Genomic DNA, 17,442 nt, shown 5'->3' with positions numbered 1-17,442 from the left:
TTGGAAAGTCTGTTTTTTTCATTTGTGCCTACTACCTAGAAAGCATGCTTTGGCTTATGAAATATCTATACAAATGAATAAATGCTTGGTAACTAGCGAGATGGACGAGATTTTTTCTATTAATCAGCGTTGTTGATTTTATAAAATTGAACGATATCTTAACAATTAGATCATGAGCATTACCACGTACCACGTACGTACGTGAAATTGTGGATATTGTGCAGACATGCATATTTTTATTTTCAACCTAAGATTAATATGAAATTAAGCAACCTAAAATTGATTTTAATTATGAGCAAGTAAAATCATAATTAGGTCACAATAAAATGTCAATTAAAGGACATTATGCCGACCATATTCTATCAAGGGCTCAAATAGTTTTTAGCAAAATTATAGTAATTATATATATCACTTGATTTGACAGCACACAAAGGGAAATTGATCAAAATATAAAAAATTTATTAGGTTCTTTTTATTTTTTATTATTACTAATAATACTAATAAATTACATCTCCTAGGCTCTAGGGTTTGAAATTCCTTGACTGATCTTTTTGATAAATTATAAAAATAATAAAAGGTCCCATGTTCTTCTATATTTAACTTTTACTTAAAGAATTCAAAAATAATTTGTGCTAGCTCTATAGTAGTTAAATTTTATTATTATTTGTTGTCTTTTTAACGGAGAGAAATTATTCAACAAATTATAGGATAAATAATATTGCACAAGTTGTTCATACTATAATTACAATTATGAATATACTAACATCTCTTTTATTTAGTGCAGCATAGAGTAAAAAATTAATGAAACCTAATAAGAGTGATATTAGGTGATTACTATTTTGTAAATTATGAGATTGGCTATTTTATTTGTTTTCTAGATTAATCAGTCCTAAAAAAATTATTCAAAAATCAATAAATTGTACTCTTATTTGATTGATAAAACTTAAAAGTGTATAATTGAAAATTCGGTCATATATAGTCTAAGGGGTACTTGTTCATTTTCCCAATTTCGAACTATAATGTAGTTTATCATTTCCTCAATTAACTTTATACTTGTTCAGTTTCAAAAATATTTTTTCACTTTATTTGGTAACTTTTAACATATCAAGAAAAGATAATTATTATTTTTTTGTTTTACCTTCATCACTTATTTCCCAAATTAATTTTCATGATCTAATACTATAGATATTGTGATAATTGATAAAATACTCATATTAGTTATTTATTCTTGTATCAAGGGCATATGAATTATTAAATACAAATAAATAAGTAAAAATGAAGGAAGAAAGTAATTGGTTTAGGAAAGTTTAATTAGCAAAATTTGCACAAGTTGACAGAGATTCTACCTAGACATATAAACCTTATTAATTTTTAATTAGAAAGCACACTAAAAATCTTTAGGGTAGGTCGTAATAATATTAATGGAACTTAATTCAATGAACCATAAAGTTAATTCTCTCCTGGTTAATGATTGTATTCAAACGTAATCAACATGTCCTACCAGTGCCTTCAGTTAATTTAATGTAAACAAAAAATAATTTTGTGACTTTATTATTATAATGAAAAAAATTATGCTATTACTGTGATGTGGCAAAAAATTTCCATTTGATTTTCTTTTTAAGCAAATGATAGAAAGGGAATATCTATCCATGATGTAACTCTTTTTTCTCGGTTTTATATCATTTTCCTTATTCTGATTTTTCATTCGATATTTAATATTCATTTTTTGAGACTCGCTAATTCAAATTCATGTTAAAATTTCACTTTGTCACTTGAGAGGTAAATTACTCGTGATCAAAAGCGATTCATTTTTTGAGTTTGAATTCTATTTCAAAACTTTTGATGAAGAATTAAAAAAATATTTATCGCTCATTTAACCAATTGTGGTACATCTTCGGTTTGTAACATTTTCAACTTTCAATATTCGATTTCAAGTGATGAGAATCTTTTAAGTTTGCGTTATTAAATGAAATGCTTTAGAAACTTCTTGTACCAAATGAAGTATATATCACATTTTCAAATCCTATGGTCACTTACAAAATATATTCTTCTAAAACTTATAGATAAGCCATAAGTTGTCCATTTTTATCTAACTTTTTTTTAAAAAAAATGCTTTTCCATAATGTCCTAATTTTGCAAAGTTTGTGGGGTCTTGCTATTAAGCTTAGTCTTGACTCTTAAGCTGATATATTTCGGGACGTATAAAATGAATTTAAGTTATATGCATCAATATATTTACGTTATAAGTTATATGCATCGAAGATAATATCTTATTAAGGATCAGAAGTGCTTATTTTTAGTAAACATAAAGAACTAAAATCGTTCGAGTATATATTTTTTTAAAAAGACCAATTTAGACCTATCTTCAAACATAATGAACTTTTTTTTTTCAATTTATCAAGTTAAATCCTTGTGGAATAAATGCTAGTTGTTAAAAAGAATATTGTAAAATGGTACTATATTCTATATTAATCACCTTCTAATTTGGAAAAAGACCTCTTTTCTTCTTTTTTAATGACAAAGACCTTAATTATATGTAGTGCTTTTGAGTTTGTAAGTAGCAAGATTCTCATTTTAGGTAGTTTTGATAGCTTATAGGTATTGCAACTTAAACTTGCCTTTTCAAGTCTGGGATTAGACATTATGCTTTTGAGTTTTGGCCTTTTTTTTTTGTTCTGATTGGTATTTCTGTAGTCGAGATGTGTGTAAGTTGACCTGATATACAGTAAGTGTATACCGACATGAGTAATAGGTAATTGTGTTTGTTAAAGATAATTAAGCATATGATTACAAAAATCATTTAGCAATTAGATTTAGTTGTCTTTACTAGAATTTGAATCCAGATATTTTATGAATTTTATCCTATTTTAATTATCACTAGACCACATTCTTAAATGCCCAAGAGCATCTTTAGTCTTGAATTTGATTGTTCATCTTTTTATTTTTAAGAGTAAATGGTGAAAAACATATATCTTAAGAATTTCGTCTTTTTTTAGTTTCATATCTGAATTTTCAGGTAGGAAGAGTGAATAAATAAAGTTGAGGTATGTTTTAATAAATAGATGACGATAGTTCAGATAGTAAACTCACACACACCTGATAATTCAAAATTAAAAAAAATTGAAATACTTAGTGCAAATATAGGCCTTTGAAAATGAGATAATAATTAGAACCACCCATTCTTGGAAGTTTTAATTTTAAAAAAAAACTTAGGAGTTTAATTTTTCTAGTAAAACCTAGGTCCCTATACAACACATGAGAACCATTTTAAGATATATAAATAGAGAGTATCCACTATATTATATGATCAAGTCATAATCTGTCCCTATAATTACTTTCTTATTCATTCAAACCCTATATATGATCTATGGTCACAAAGTTCTTTTAGGCTCTAAACTATTTTCCAACTTGTAGAGAAGCCCACCTTTCTATTTTCTTTATGAAGCTTTAATTTCAGTGAGGTTGTTGTGTGCTTGTGGGCAGTGGCGGAGCCAGAATTTTTAATTAGGGGGTTCAAAATTTGAAGAAATAGACACACGAAGTAGCCTAAGGGGGTTCGACATCTACTATATATACATAAAAAATTATTTTAACCATGTAAAAATAATATAATTTTCCGCCGAAGGGGGGTCGGATGACCCCCCTAAAGATAGGGTGGCTCCGCCACTGCTTGTGGGGTCATAGTCTCATTAGAATTTCTCGATTTTGAGTCTTGAGAATAAAGAACTTCTTGGCCAAAGGCGCTTTATTCAAGGGTTATCTAATATACTATAGTTGCGATTTTTTTTCTCTTTCGAAACCATTACTTTGGCTTACACCTGCATTTATTTGTGTAATTAAAACTCATTGAAATTGTTAAAAATATTATAATACGAACTGAGAAATAAAATAAGGTGTTGACTTCAATATCTTAAACTTTTAGAATTAAAATCTTGAATCTGCTATGAATGAAAATATCAGCGATAAGCAAAGCTTAAAGCAAGACCCCACAAACTCTCTTTTTTTGGCATCTAGTATTTAAAATTCACTGATACGACTAATTCAAAAATTGGCGTACAGCCTGCTATATATTTTTATGTTTACTTCAGAAGTATTTATTTTGACAATTAGTTTGGAATCGGCCCATTGGACCTTGCTTGTTCCAAATTGGGCCTATTGTCATGTAACATTGTACAGTACCTTGTTCATATTTTAAGACAAATTGAAAAGAATAAATATAAAATTTTTAAATGTATAATGTCGTATGAAATGAAAAACTATATTTATAGCATTAATTGAAACACGATACTCAACTAATTTGATTCAAAATTCGACTTGGCTCGATAAAAGATGGAGCTCGATTAAGCCGGCTCGACTCATTTAACTTGATTAATCGAGTAATTCTTTATTTAAAAAATAACATTTATTTATTATGATCAATTATTATCTAAATTTTAGAAATCAACTTAACATATAGTAATATTGTAAATAGAATTAAAAAAATAAAAAGTTGACATTGTCGCTAACAGCCTAGCGACAAACCAAAATAATAAAAAGAATTAACTATCGAAAGGATCATCGCTCAAATATGAGTGTTTTGTTTAGTATTTTTCTGAAATAGTTGTTTCATTTGGCTGGAAAAAATGACGTTTTTAGCTCTGAATTCATCTTATTTCATATGTTGTTATATCAATTTCTGAAGGTTAACTTCTATTTCCTATGAGGATTGTTTTCTCGAGAGCTATATATGTGATGCATTACTCTTTTTTGGCTTAAGTCATCGACGGCCTCTTAAAGTTGTCCGCATAATTTACTTAGACACTTCAACTAAGACTAGTACCTATTGAACACTTTTACCTATTCAAAAATTGTTCCTATTAGGCATTTTTTGATAATCACCAAAAAATATGAAGAGTGTGATGCACTTGCGCTGACATGGCAAAACGCTTAATTAAAAAATAACATGTGGCACTGGAGCCCCAAAAATATAAAAACAAATAAAATTTTGTTTAAAACTATTTCAAACACATTTATATCTATTTTTTAAAAAAATAAGAAAAGAAAAAGAAATGAAAATGTCAACCTATTCTACAGAACTCCACCCCTACCCAACCGCCTTTCCATCTTCATCTTCTTCCCAAAACACATTCTTTCTCAAATCACAAAACCTAATTTCTTTTCAAATAACTTGAAGATTAACTTTTTTTTAAAATTATATATTTTCATACTAAGAGTGAAGAAGAAATAAAATTTTGCCGGTGGTTATTCATTTCTACATCGATGACAAAAAGAAATTGATAGCTCAAAAATTAATTCTTTCAAATTTTCGAATATCATTTTTGATAAATTTAATGGGTTTATATTTGAATTTGAGTAAAAATATTTGTTCGAAAATTGTGATAAAAAAATATCAGCTAACTTTTTTTATATGTAAAAATCATTTATCATCTTTCTTCTTCTTCATATTTGTTCCATTATTTTTATGAGATTTGAAATAAATAATGCAAAAGAAAGTCTTTTTTTCAAATATGAATCGTATGATTTCGTCATAGTTGATTTTCATTTAACTTCAAATTTGAAAGAAATAATATTTTATATATATAAAAAAAAAAAAAGACAAACAATGTTGGAGCAAAAATGGAGAAAGTTTTGCTAACTAAAGTTTGAAGAAGATGAGTAGTCTTCTTTTCGAAAAAATTGTAAATGAAAGAAGAAAAAATGTTTTTAAGTTAATTATAGTGTCAAGTGTCAATAAAAGAAGAAAAAATGTAAAAAAAAGTTTTAAAAACACTATTTTGAATCTTTTCACGCGCTTCAGGGAAGTGCAAAACACATTTTTTGCCATATCAGCGTTTTGTGTTTAATAGGTACATGTTTTGAACAATTTAGGTGTCTACGTGAATTATGCGGACAACTTTAAGGGGCTGTTGATGAGTTAAGCCTTCATTTTTCTTTGATCAGTTGATTTTTATATTTATAATATATCATTATAATTTTTAATCACCACACATAGAATGGACAGTTTAACTAGTTTCCAACTAATAGAGAGATCTACATGAACAAGGGTGGCTCAACGGTGAGGCTAATAAAACTTTCGCTTTAGGCTCCCTAAATTTTGAGGTCTCAAAAGTTTTTAATAGTGAAATTTATAATTTTAATTTCTCTCCGACAATATTGAAGATTGTAAAAAAATAATACAACTTACATAAAAGATAAAAAGAAATCTATCTATTTTTTTAACAAAAATATTTTAAAATATTGAACTAAACTATTTAAACCCTAATAATAAATAATGTATTTACAATAACATCTAACGTATTATATTGAAAACACATGTCTAACATCTTATTAATTTAAATTAATTTTTAATGTATAAATAATAATATTAATATGTGAAGTATGATACTACACTAAAAACAACTTATATACCCTCCGTTAATTTAATTCAATAGTGTTAAATCTTTGAAGCATATATATATACACTATAAATGCAGGAACTACTAAGTTTAGAAAACAGGTAACTGATAAAAATACCATCTCATATCAACAAAAGCAGAAAATAGGTTAGTGATAATAGTCTCATCTCAAATCAACAATAGCATAAAATAGGTAAATGATAATAGTACCATCTCATATCAACAATAACAGAAAATAGGCAAGTGATAATAATACCATCTCAAATCAAATATCTATGTATCTACGATCCACTCTCATTTTAAATTGTCTCCAAGTTTGGGTTCGATAGATACGCCTCGTACCGCCATTGTCGTGAGTAAGAGAGGATAGAGTTCAACTAGTATTATATCCCTACGAGTGTATGTTGTAGTATGTAATTCATAATTATAGTTTATTCACTATATATATATATATATATATATAAAATTACAAAAAAGAATATTTTAATCAAAGTTTCATATCTAAGCATTTAGTTTTGTACTAGTATTACCTAGATATTTCGATAATTTATTTATATTATTTGTACCAAATAAACTTATTCTTTTTGAGTTTTTCGTTTGGCTTAGTACCAATTTTGAAGTCTCAATTTAATTAATTTGAATTTATGTTGCAAACGTAAAACTCTCCTTACCATGATTCCTTGTGCATTTTTTGTTAGTTGCATCTTTTTGGGATAATTGCTTAATGAATGACCCTGTTTTGATTTCTCTTACAATTTATAGATCATTGTATAACGTAACAAAAAAAATAAAGCAAACTGAAAATCTTATATGAGGAAATATTAGAAAATTTCATAGACGATACACTAGACAACAATCTAAAGAGATATATTTGTACAACTTTAGGCTTGAATCAACCAAATCGTTTCTTGAATAATTGATGTCTTTTGGTTGGATCTTTAGGCTTGTTTTTGATAAGCCCCTTCTTTCCAGTGCTGCATATTTTAGATTTGTTAGTGACAAGAAAAATTCACTTTCTATATCGAAATTTGCATTTAATTAGTGAAGAGAAAAGTAATCATACTTGTACTCCATATAAACCATCCCTTTAGCTCCTGACATGGCACTCATAGAACCCGCGTAGCGACGGGCTTTTTGAAGAGCTACGTCATCTGCATCTTCATCTAGTTGCTCCAAACCGACTGCATCATCGCCAGCACTCAGTACCTATAGGTGAAAAGTAAGGAGCAGGTGAATTGGGAGCGACATCTTTTTAAGTGAAGTGCGGAAAAAAAAACTCATTGCTTGATGTATAGATCAAGAGAAAGGAAGTAGAAGGACCTTTCCAAGAAGTTGAAGCTGGTCATCAAGACGATGGTAAGATAACTCAGACCCAGAATCAGAAGGCGGCAAACTTGTAATCACCTAATACAAGAACAGGTCAGAAGAGAAATTATGAGCGATCGTTGTATCCAGAAGAAAAGAATGATTTTGTCAAGAGGCAGTACCTTAAAGCTATAACCTTGATCGATCAAGAACTGCTGTCTTTTGGTTGAGTAATACATTTCCTGCAATTTGAGAATTGCTTGTAAGGTCATATACTATTAAAATTTTGTTTCCAAATACTGTATAAGAAATCAGATATCAAAAGAAAAGGATTCTGCACCTGGGTATCTGTTGACACGAGCGAGTAAAAGAATGCATTATACTCCTCTTTACCTCCTGCCATCCTATCTTGATGCTTCCCCTGTCAACCCAACAATGAGATAATGATTTGGGGTAAAAAGGTTGCAAGCATCTAGCTATCAAATCATATATTACCAGAGGCTTTAATGAGGATATATTACCACAGAGGTCAGATATTGATTACACACATGTATCTTCCTAGAATTACAATTCCCTTTCGATTCTCATTGGCAAGTTTACGCTGAATAAACTTCCACAAAAGATGAGACCAACTAAAAGATGATTGATATGCTTAATACCAGTAGGTGAATGTTACAGTTAGCAATATTAAGGAGTTCTGACTTACCAACAAGTGCTTTCAATTCCAATTCTATTTGGACATGCACTAAATATTTAAAGTTACTTCAACTTTTATGTTTAAAACCATGGAAGAAGGTTTGGTTTTTTCTTTTTTCTCTTGTTTAGAGATGTTTATAGAATAGTCTGTTAGCCAAGTACATATTTCATATTACTCAGCATACTCAATTTCCGCCAAATAATAGCAAATTTTATCAAAAGGTTAACTCAACTGTCCACCATTATGGTAGCAGATAAAGGATGAAGAAGACTGCCATGAGCCATCTATTAGTCATATATATGCCCTTCGAGAACACAATGACAACATGTTACTTGTATAAAGGTTTTACCTGGAGCATCACTTACTAGAGAGATTTTATCAATTATCATGATTTTTAATCGACACTTGAAATACGAATCAAGGGAGGCAATTATGAACGAGAAAACAAACACACCTTGGCCCTGAGAATACGCCCTAGACGTTGAGCTTCTTGTCGTCTTGAACCAGCATGTGATGAAATTTGTATTATAACATTCGCCTCAGGAATATCAATGGAGTTATCACCCACCTGTAAATAAAAGCAGAAATCACATCAAGCACACAAGAAAAACTTTGAACATAACATTTATGAATAGATAGCAAGAAAACTATGTTTTTCACTGGAAAGCGGCATAAAGCAAATGAATTATGGCATGACAAATTAGAGAATTATGGTTCAGCACAACCACAGATGCAAAAGATCTTGAAGAAAACACACTCATACAGATAACATGTGTGTGTGGTGTGTAAAGAGAAAGATAGTGAGAAATACTTGGCAGTCCAAGGTCCATAATCAACACATTATCATCAATGCAAAGTACTAAAAAATACTTGGTGGCGCACAACTTGCAATGTCCATCCAAATCACCTAGCTAGTGATATAAAAAATCTGCTTGAACACAATACCTTGGAAAGAAATATGGTGTTAACTTCCTTGCTAGTTTTAAATGCCTCTAGAATTTTTGTTCTTTCAACATGGCTGCATAACAAGAAAAAAATTCCCATTAAAACCTTTTAAATGGAGAAGCAAACAAAACAGCATTTAAAATCTATGTTGCTCGGACTCTGCAAAAATGTTGCCAGGTGTGTGTCCGTCTATCAGATAGTCCAAACATAGTCATTTTTGGAGGATTGTACACCGGTGTGGCAATACAATTTGACTTCCCGAGCAACATGGTCTAAAATAGAAAAGCAACATAAAATTATTGAGATGGTATCTTGTGTAAACCTGGTAGCACCATAGATCATAGGTTTCCGAAGCTTCATTGCATACTCGACAAGTGCAAAAAGATTGTCGGCGAAGACAATGATCTTGTCCCCACGCTGCTGTTCATGAAAGCGGATAAGAAACTCACAAGCCCTGAACTTGTTTGGGTTCATCACATAAAGTGCCTGGAACATCACATGGATATGAGAGTTACAAGAGAATAATAACAATTGCCAAACGAAAGGGATGGACTCAAAATAATATTACAGAAAGTTGCCTTGCAAAGTCAAACAAACATGTAAAATCCACATATGTGTAACATATTGATCACTAGAAATTGCAAGTTCCATTCCACTGGCCAGGGGCAAGCTCAGTCCCTTTTGCTCGTCTGTGGAGTTCTGATGATCAATGTTTTAAGGACTGAACATGGACCACTGCTGCCTCCATGGAAGGGTTTTTGATGGTAGGCTTTACCAAAGGGGAGAAGAAAAAAAGAAAGAAAGGACCGAAACACGCAAATGCTGGTGAGCAATTGAGGCACTTAGTTACTTTGTTTGATTCTCACACTTTTGACACTTGTCCCAGGGGGAACATTTTCTCATATAACTCCCACTTACATGGGAATACAGGAGATTGTCTCTGTGAGTAGAACGCTGAAATCTCTCATAGGAATCCACAAACAAGGAAAAAGATAAATGACAGCCGAATTTGGATTTTAACAATATGGACAATATAGAAGTCTGGGACAGATAGAACAAGAAGAAAAATTTGGCACCCGGAAGCTCCATGTTTTATCTTTCTTAGACTTTTAGTGCAACATGTAGAAATTTTATGATGTAGATAGCTTCTTAGATTTCCTCAGTTATCTCTCAGACTAGAGTAAGAAGGAACAGAGTTTTTGAAAGGTTCCTGGATTGGAGATTGAAATACTCGTAAGAATCCTGATGTAACCATTGCACAATCTTTGTGCTTCTTTTGTTTATATAAAATGCTCATTCACTCATCAAAAAAAGACTAATCCTTCATACTTCACACACTTGCACACAATCACATAAATAGTGAAACTATGAGTTCTTCTCAGGATCAAGATCTTCCATTATTTCCACAAAATGATATCCATTTTGATAGAATTGTCACAAAAATAAAATAAGAAATCTTTTTATGTTCTAAGATCCAAACTGCGCTCCTCAACGAGATGAACAACTAGAGGAAATTGAGTCAATGTGAAGTCATCAGACGTTGCATTCTAAGCATTAAGATGGGACAGTTACAAAAAAACTACGTACTTGTCGCTTCTTTGAATTCTCTTTTTTCAAATATTCAGCAAAGAATTCCTTCGTCATAGGGCACCACACCTCAGCACATTGTACATTTGCAATAAACCCCCCTTTCACTAAATCCAACCAATTTGCTTCATACAACTTGGGACCAATAAGAAAGTTCAAATCTGTGATCCTCTCGTCTTCTCTGACAAGTGTAGCTGTCAAGTAGCCAAATAGTCCATTAAATTTTGTGAAATACCAAACAAAAATGCAATATGCAAAAACTCTCTTTTCTGAAATACATACCAGTAAGCCCAAGTTTGCAGTGTGATTTCGTGATACTAATGACCTTTCGAAACATATGTGCAGGAACCACGTGCACCTGCATAAATGCCACGAAGAGACCCTTATACTTATGCCAGTATACATACAAACTTTACCTTTAATATCTATCTCCGAAGTTGAAATCAACCTTCGGTAGAAAATTCTGCAACATAGATTTCCCACAAGATACTTGTACTGAACCCAAACCTCTTTAAAAGATAATAATCATCCAATTGCATTTAGCACTAGAGGAAAAAAAAAATGCATTATAAACATTCAAATAAATATAGATATATCATTTTAGGATAGATCAATTTTCCCATATCAGCAATTACTATTAGTTTCCAAATAAAAGGAAATTAGTGACATGAAATTGACCATTACGTATAACAACTAAGTACAAGAGTTGCACAGAAATGAGAAACCAACCAAGAAACACCAAAATCACTAAAGCTTTCATATTTCTTTACATCAGATAATACATACTCCCCTCTGTTTCAATTTTTTGTCTCAGCTTGACTGAGCCTGAAGTTTAAGAATGTCAAGAAGACTTTTGAATCTTGTGGTCTTAACTAAGGTGTGCAGAACATACCAAAAATACCCCGTGAATCTTATGGTATTAACATGGCATGTCATTTCTATAAGAGAGTGTCACTAAAGGTAAACTTGGAATATTGGAATTAAAAACATACTATATATAGAAAGGTGCCTTTTTTAAAAAAGACTAAAAAGAAAAGCAAAACACAAATTGAAACGGCAAGTATGCATGTCTGTGTGTGCGCGCACACATCTAGCTCTGTGTATTTGTATGTATGTATGTATGTACGAACGATTGTATGTTCTTCCATAAACAGAAACTTGAACGGATATGATACTCCTGCTGTCAAGGATAACATTTAAAATCAACTATTGTTTCGCATTTACCTCGAAAAGTAACTCATATACGAGATAGTTATTTGAAAGACACAATCTGAGACATTACAAGATCAAACATTTACCTCATCCATGAGGAGCAAACCCCATTCTCTATTTCTTATTTCTTCAATGATCTTCTCAGATTCTTCAGAACGTTTGCCACCAAAAGCAACCATGTTATATGTTGTCACCACCACACCAACATTTCCACGGAATCTTTCTTTGCTGTCAGATGTGAAACGACATATCTGCTCTTCTCGGATAGTAGACCACAACTTAAACTGGAAAGCCCATTGATCCACAGACACAGCATTTGTTGCTAAACAAAGGCAACTCTTTTTTATTCTGCTTGCTGCAGAAACACCTACTAAAGACTTCCCAGCACCACAAGGTAGCACAATAATTCCAGATCTTGCTCTTCCTGAAGCATTCAACATATCATTTAACCACAGCCAAGGGCATTAAATCTATCAATCAACTACGACTTGGTACCACAGCCACAAATTGGTACCACAAATCAATCAATCAACTGACTATTCCTGAAGCATTCAACATACAATTTAACCACAACATACAATCTAAGCACAACCAATCGGCTTATGAATCCCCACACACGAGTTCAGCATTAATTGGATTCATCATAATTTATATGCTGGCAGTCAATCTACTACAACCTTCCTCAGCTATGCAGAGTCGTAAGACCATCTATGTTTTGTGGAGCTCACATAGACGATGTCTAAGCCGAGATTATATTGACTGAAAAGGAAAATCTAAGTAGTCATGGTAGATGGGCTCATCGAAAGTATTCAAGATGCATGAAGAGTTGCCCCACTTCCATTACCAAAAATGTAACAAATGAAGAGAAGCTTAACCATTATATTAAGTTAATATACAGAAGACTAAGGAATAGAAGAACACATAAAAAATGTTAGCAAATAAAATCCATTGACCAGGACACCGACATTCAAATAGAGAACGAAATTAAAAAAAAAACACCAACCAGAAAAATTAAAGTCCTAGGCTTGGTAAAATATGGCTGGCTTTGTATCCTTACCATTTCCAAACATCTTACTAAGACTCTTCTCTTGATAAGGCCGTGGCTGTGCTTGAGGCTTCAACTCCATATCAAGATCAGGATTAACCTGCAATGTTCAGTGGGCATTAAGCAGAAATACTTAGCCATTTGTAGAACTCATTGATGACACACCCTCCAAATCTATAGGCACACAACAACTGACTATACAACGATGTGAGATAATTTATTGCCCAAATCTTCTCATACTCAAGACCAAATGTTTGATTGGCCTCTACGGATCCGACAATGGATGTCACATCATACGGTGCAATACTAGTCCCACGCCATTTTAGTTACTAGCTCAAGCAACTTATTCATGTCATCCTTTCCCAGTGCCAACCCAACAACTCAAAAGCCTAATTGTCAAGTACTCCCTCTGTTTCATTTTATGTAACGGTGTCTGGATGAGCATGATATTTAAGATGTTAATTTGACTTATATTTACATATTAATGATGAGTGGAATAAAATATAAAACTAGCGGTTGAAAAGAGTGAAACATCACATCAAAAGTTTCAAGTGTGAATCGTTTTATGCATTTAAATTCTTGAAGTTGTATCAAATTATAATTGTGTCAAACATTTTGGAGCATGCCAAAATGTAAAGAGCATAATATAAGTTGAAACTGAGGGAGTAATTAGTTTCTTGAAATATTACAAACCATTCCAACAATATATACATATTGAATACCAAAGGTGGACCCCCTCCCTCCCCGGGGAACCCCTCCAGTTCAATTTAGCCAAAATACCAAGTGCTTTTTTTTTTTGAGAATTTTTTTGAGAGAAGGGTAACTTTATATTCACACCAAAAAATTCATCATCCAAAAAATGATGAATTGGAAACTTACATCCCACCCAATGAGAATTCAAAATACCTAGTGCTCTTTAGCATCTACGATCGTTGCTTCAATGCAAATTCCTCTGTCCAGCATCTCAATTGAAAAACAGATGCCTCTTTGGTATTTTAATTATTGAAATCTTATTCTTCTAGGGAAACTAGTTCTCAACTAAGGGAATCTAATACCCATCTCACTGTCCACCCTGATGAAGAAAAGAAAAACTCACTGTATCATTCCTGAAGTCATACTCCTCCATCATCGGATAATTCAAAGCATTTGGTAGACACCGCTGCTTCACATTTTCAACCTGTTCATATACAAATTGGAAAGCTGTCATCTTCTAAGTGAGGCCAAAGGTAGTTGTGTGTGCATGGACAAAGATGTTCCAAGTTCCAACACCAGGAGAAAGTCTCCATCTAGAGCAAGCATACATATTTTCTTAGCATGACTTATCTCAAACCACAAGATACGGCAGATAAATAGGCAATTGTAGCTCCTAAGAAGATATTTGGAGGATACTGAAGCACAAATATCAAAGTGAAACACGGAGCCAGAATGGCACAGATTAGGCAAAGTTGAGTAGTTGACTATATCTATTAGGTTTTCAATTTAACTGTAATAAGTAGTGAAAATGAACTGTTGCATTAGAGTCTGGTCCTAGAAATACTCTTAACCAATTGATTAATCAAGCCACCACTTATTCATATTGCTAGAGAACCAATATCCAACAGCATTATCATTGGTGTTACTCAAGTCATAACCAACGGTATCCAAATCCCCACACATCATATATTAGTGCAAATCCAAGCTCCAAAACGAGACAACCACATACTAGGGAAACAGCAAAAAGACGGAGACAAACAACTAAACATCCTTAGCAGGTGAAAACAACAATCATGCTTACATTTGTATTGGTTATCTGACATAACAAAGATGTTTTTATCAGCAATGAATAACTTACACTGACCACAAGAAAACTGGATACCAAAAGAGTTAAAAGCACAAGAATAATTTAGGAGCACTGGAATTATTTTTTTTGAGGACCTAACTGGAGTTGCAATACTACAAAAACAGAAGTTAGTTTATTTCATGAGAATGCTGCAAGATATTACAATGGCATCTGACACCAGTGACTCCCACCTCCGCCAGAAATGTAAAACGAGACCTTGTTGCAAAGCATTGAATTATTACCTGAGCAGGGTCTATTTCAAATGAATGAGTTTCTTTTTCTTCAGCCGCAGCAGCCACATCTACTTCATTTATCAACTCATCATGTCCACCTTCAATTTCATTCACGGGTTTGCTTACAGTAAACCCATCCTTTCCATGCATCCCCTATATCAGAGATAACCAAAAAGGACAATAAAATTTCCTTGGTAGTATCTACTTGTATCAGAAATACGAAGCATCAAAACAAAGTTACGTGGTCTGGTGCTTTTCTGGTGTTTCTGCCTCACAAGTCTAACATAATGCAGGCAAATTTCTTGATAATGCAGACTGCAAAACAAGCAATAACACATTGGGCACAAACCTCAGAAGAAATCCTAGCCTTTCCTATGACATCATCGGCGAGCAATCTTTTCAAAACCTAGATATGATCACATCAAATGAATCAATTTAGTTGGAGGAGTCCTCAGTGGATCCTATAGTTAAGAAGATAGGTTAAATTAAAGCATTGTTACTATATAGCTCATTATCTTGCCTCTGGAAATGGAGATTCTATAAAATACCGATTCTTCTTAAGTACAAGCTTCACTTTTCCGTAGTTAGCAGTAGAAGCATGAATAAAATCAATCATCTCTTTGGGAAGCTTGGTCTTTGACAATTTGCTCAAAACAGCTATTATAGTTTCAGTCTCAAGACCAACTGACACAGCTGCATACAACGAGTGAGGCGTCAAGTTGTACTCATGCATCGACTCCGGCCTACAAAATAAAATTAATCCCATTAACCCTCCCAAAACATTCAGAAACAAACAAGAACATAGAAGGCAGTATATCAACCACAAACAAGGTACCTGCAAACAGGCTCAGCAATGGCAATGAGAAAATCATAGGCTTGCTTATATAATGGAGAGAACGTCTCAAGGAAAATTCTACCATCTGCGCAAGCCCACAATGGACGATTTGCATGATCGGGTTTGAGTTCTAGTTTAGTGAAATCCATCTTCTTCCCTTCCCTCTCACCTATTTTATAACAGATTCAAACTTTTATACATCAATCGAATTTAAACATAACACAAATTTATCATACAAAGGCATTACCTAGTATAATTGCAAAGGGCAACGGTGACAGTACATACTCCATCCATTTTTATTTACTTGTCTTACTTTTTCTTAGTCCCTTCCAAAAAAAAGAAGGCCTATTTCCCTTCTGGCAACTCTTTAATACTTTCCACGCAGCATATTTAAAACAACAAGATTAAAGGGCAGCACATTCTACTATCTTTAATTTAAGATCACAAGACTCAAAACCCTTCCTTACTTTCTTAAACTTTGTGTCAAGTAAAAACAGACTGAAACGCGAGCTTACTTCCTTAAACTTCGTGTCAAGTAAAAACGAGACGAACAAACTGAAATGAAAGGAGTTATAGTTTTTTTCTAGATGAGGCTTTATATAATTCTGGATCCAGCTCTATAAAAAGATAAGACTAATACCATCATGAAAATCATCACCGCCTTCTTCAGGGTAGTACTGATCATCATCAGCAGTTGAAGCGCGATACTCCTCCTACATCACCACAAAAACAAATTTCATAAAAATACAATCTTTACCAATTTATGTATCAATAAAAACACCAAATAACATATTAAACTAGCTGGGAAATCAAAATACCTTAGAAGCAAACTTGATCTTCTTGCTGGGTCGACTTTTATCACCTGAATACAATAACAATTTTCAACAAACTACAGATACAAAAACAATACATATATAAATCAATCAAACAAGCAACTAGAAATCAAACCAAATTACTTGCTACTAGCTCATTTCATTCTAAATACAAACAAATTCATAATCCCATCAATTTTTTTACTATTTTTTGGGGATTTTTTGTTCTTTTTTTGAATTATAAAAAATACCGTGTCCGTGATGACCCATTTATGAGATGATGCAAAATCAGTTTATCGAATCCCAAATTTGAGCTTTGAGAGTTTCTCTGTTCTCTCTTTCGGTTTGTTTATCAGTCTCTTCGAATGGCGGTTTTGAGGCAAATCGGCAATTACTTATTAATTCTGGTTGCTCTAGAGAAATACTCTACTTATTTATGGGAAGGGGAATTTTTGGGTATTGGCATTGTAACCCCTGATCTGTCAAAGAGTTACAGTTACACCCTCAAAGTTTAGTATAGTTGATTGAGGTAACACAAAAAAAATTATTTTAATAAA

General features: G+C 32.4%; 1 protein-coding gene across 1 annotated transcript; it reads right to left on the bottom strand.

The window, feature by feature from the left end:
* Positions 1-7,143: 7,143 nt before the first annotated feature.
* LOC125826198 (general transcription and DNA repair factor IIH helicase subunit XPB1) lies at positions 7,144-17,293 on the bottom strand. The gene is made up of 20 exons (XM_049505517.1): positions 17,137-17,293; positions 16,892-16,935; positions 16,714-16,786; positions 16,074-16,242; positions 15,759-15,981; positions 15,588-15,644; positions 15,248-15,391; positions 14,283-14,363; positions 13,199-13,286; positions 12,228-12,565; positions 11,212-11,287; positions 10,930-11,123; positions 9,665-9,828; positions 9,343-9,415; positions 8,852-8,965; positions 8,041-8,121; positions 7,883-7,942; positions 7,716-7,799; positions 7,459-7,601; positions 7,144-7,369 (listed from the first exon to the last, which is right to left on the bottom strand). The coding sequence occupies exons 1-20, from the start codon at positions 17,153-17,155 to the stop codon at positions 7,288-7,290; spliced, it is 2,307 nt and encodes a 768-aa protein (XP_049361474.1). The 5' UTR covers positions 17,156-17,293; the 3' UTR covers positions 7,144-7,287.
* Between the last annotated feature and the right edge of the window lie 149 nt (positions 17,294-17,442).

The sequence above is a fragment of the Solanum verrucosum genome, unplaced genomic scaffold, assembly GCF_900185275.1.
Source record: "Solanum verrucosum unplaced genomic scaffold, falcon-dt-bn FXZP01000060.1, whole genome shotgun sequence".
In the NCBI taxonomy this organism is placed as follows: domain Eukaryota; kingdom Viridiplantae; phylum Streptophyta; class Magnoliopsida; order Solanales; family Solanaceae; genus Solanum; species Solanum verrucosum.
Note: the sequence above shows the minus strand (reverse complement) of the source record. Positions and strands in the feature narration are given on the sequence as shown.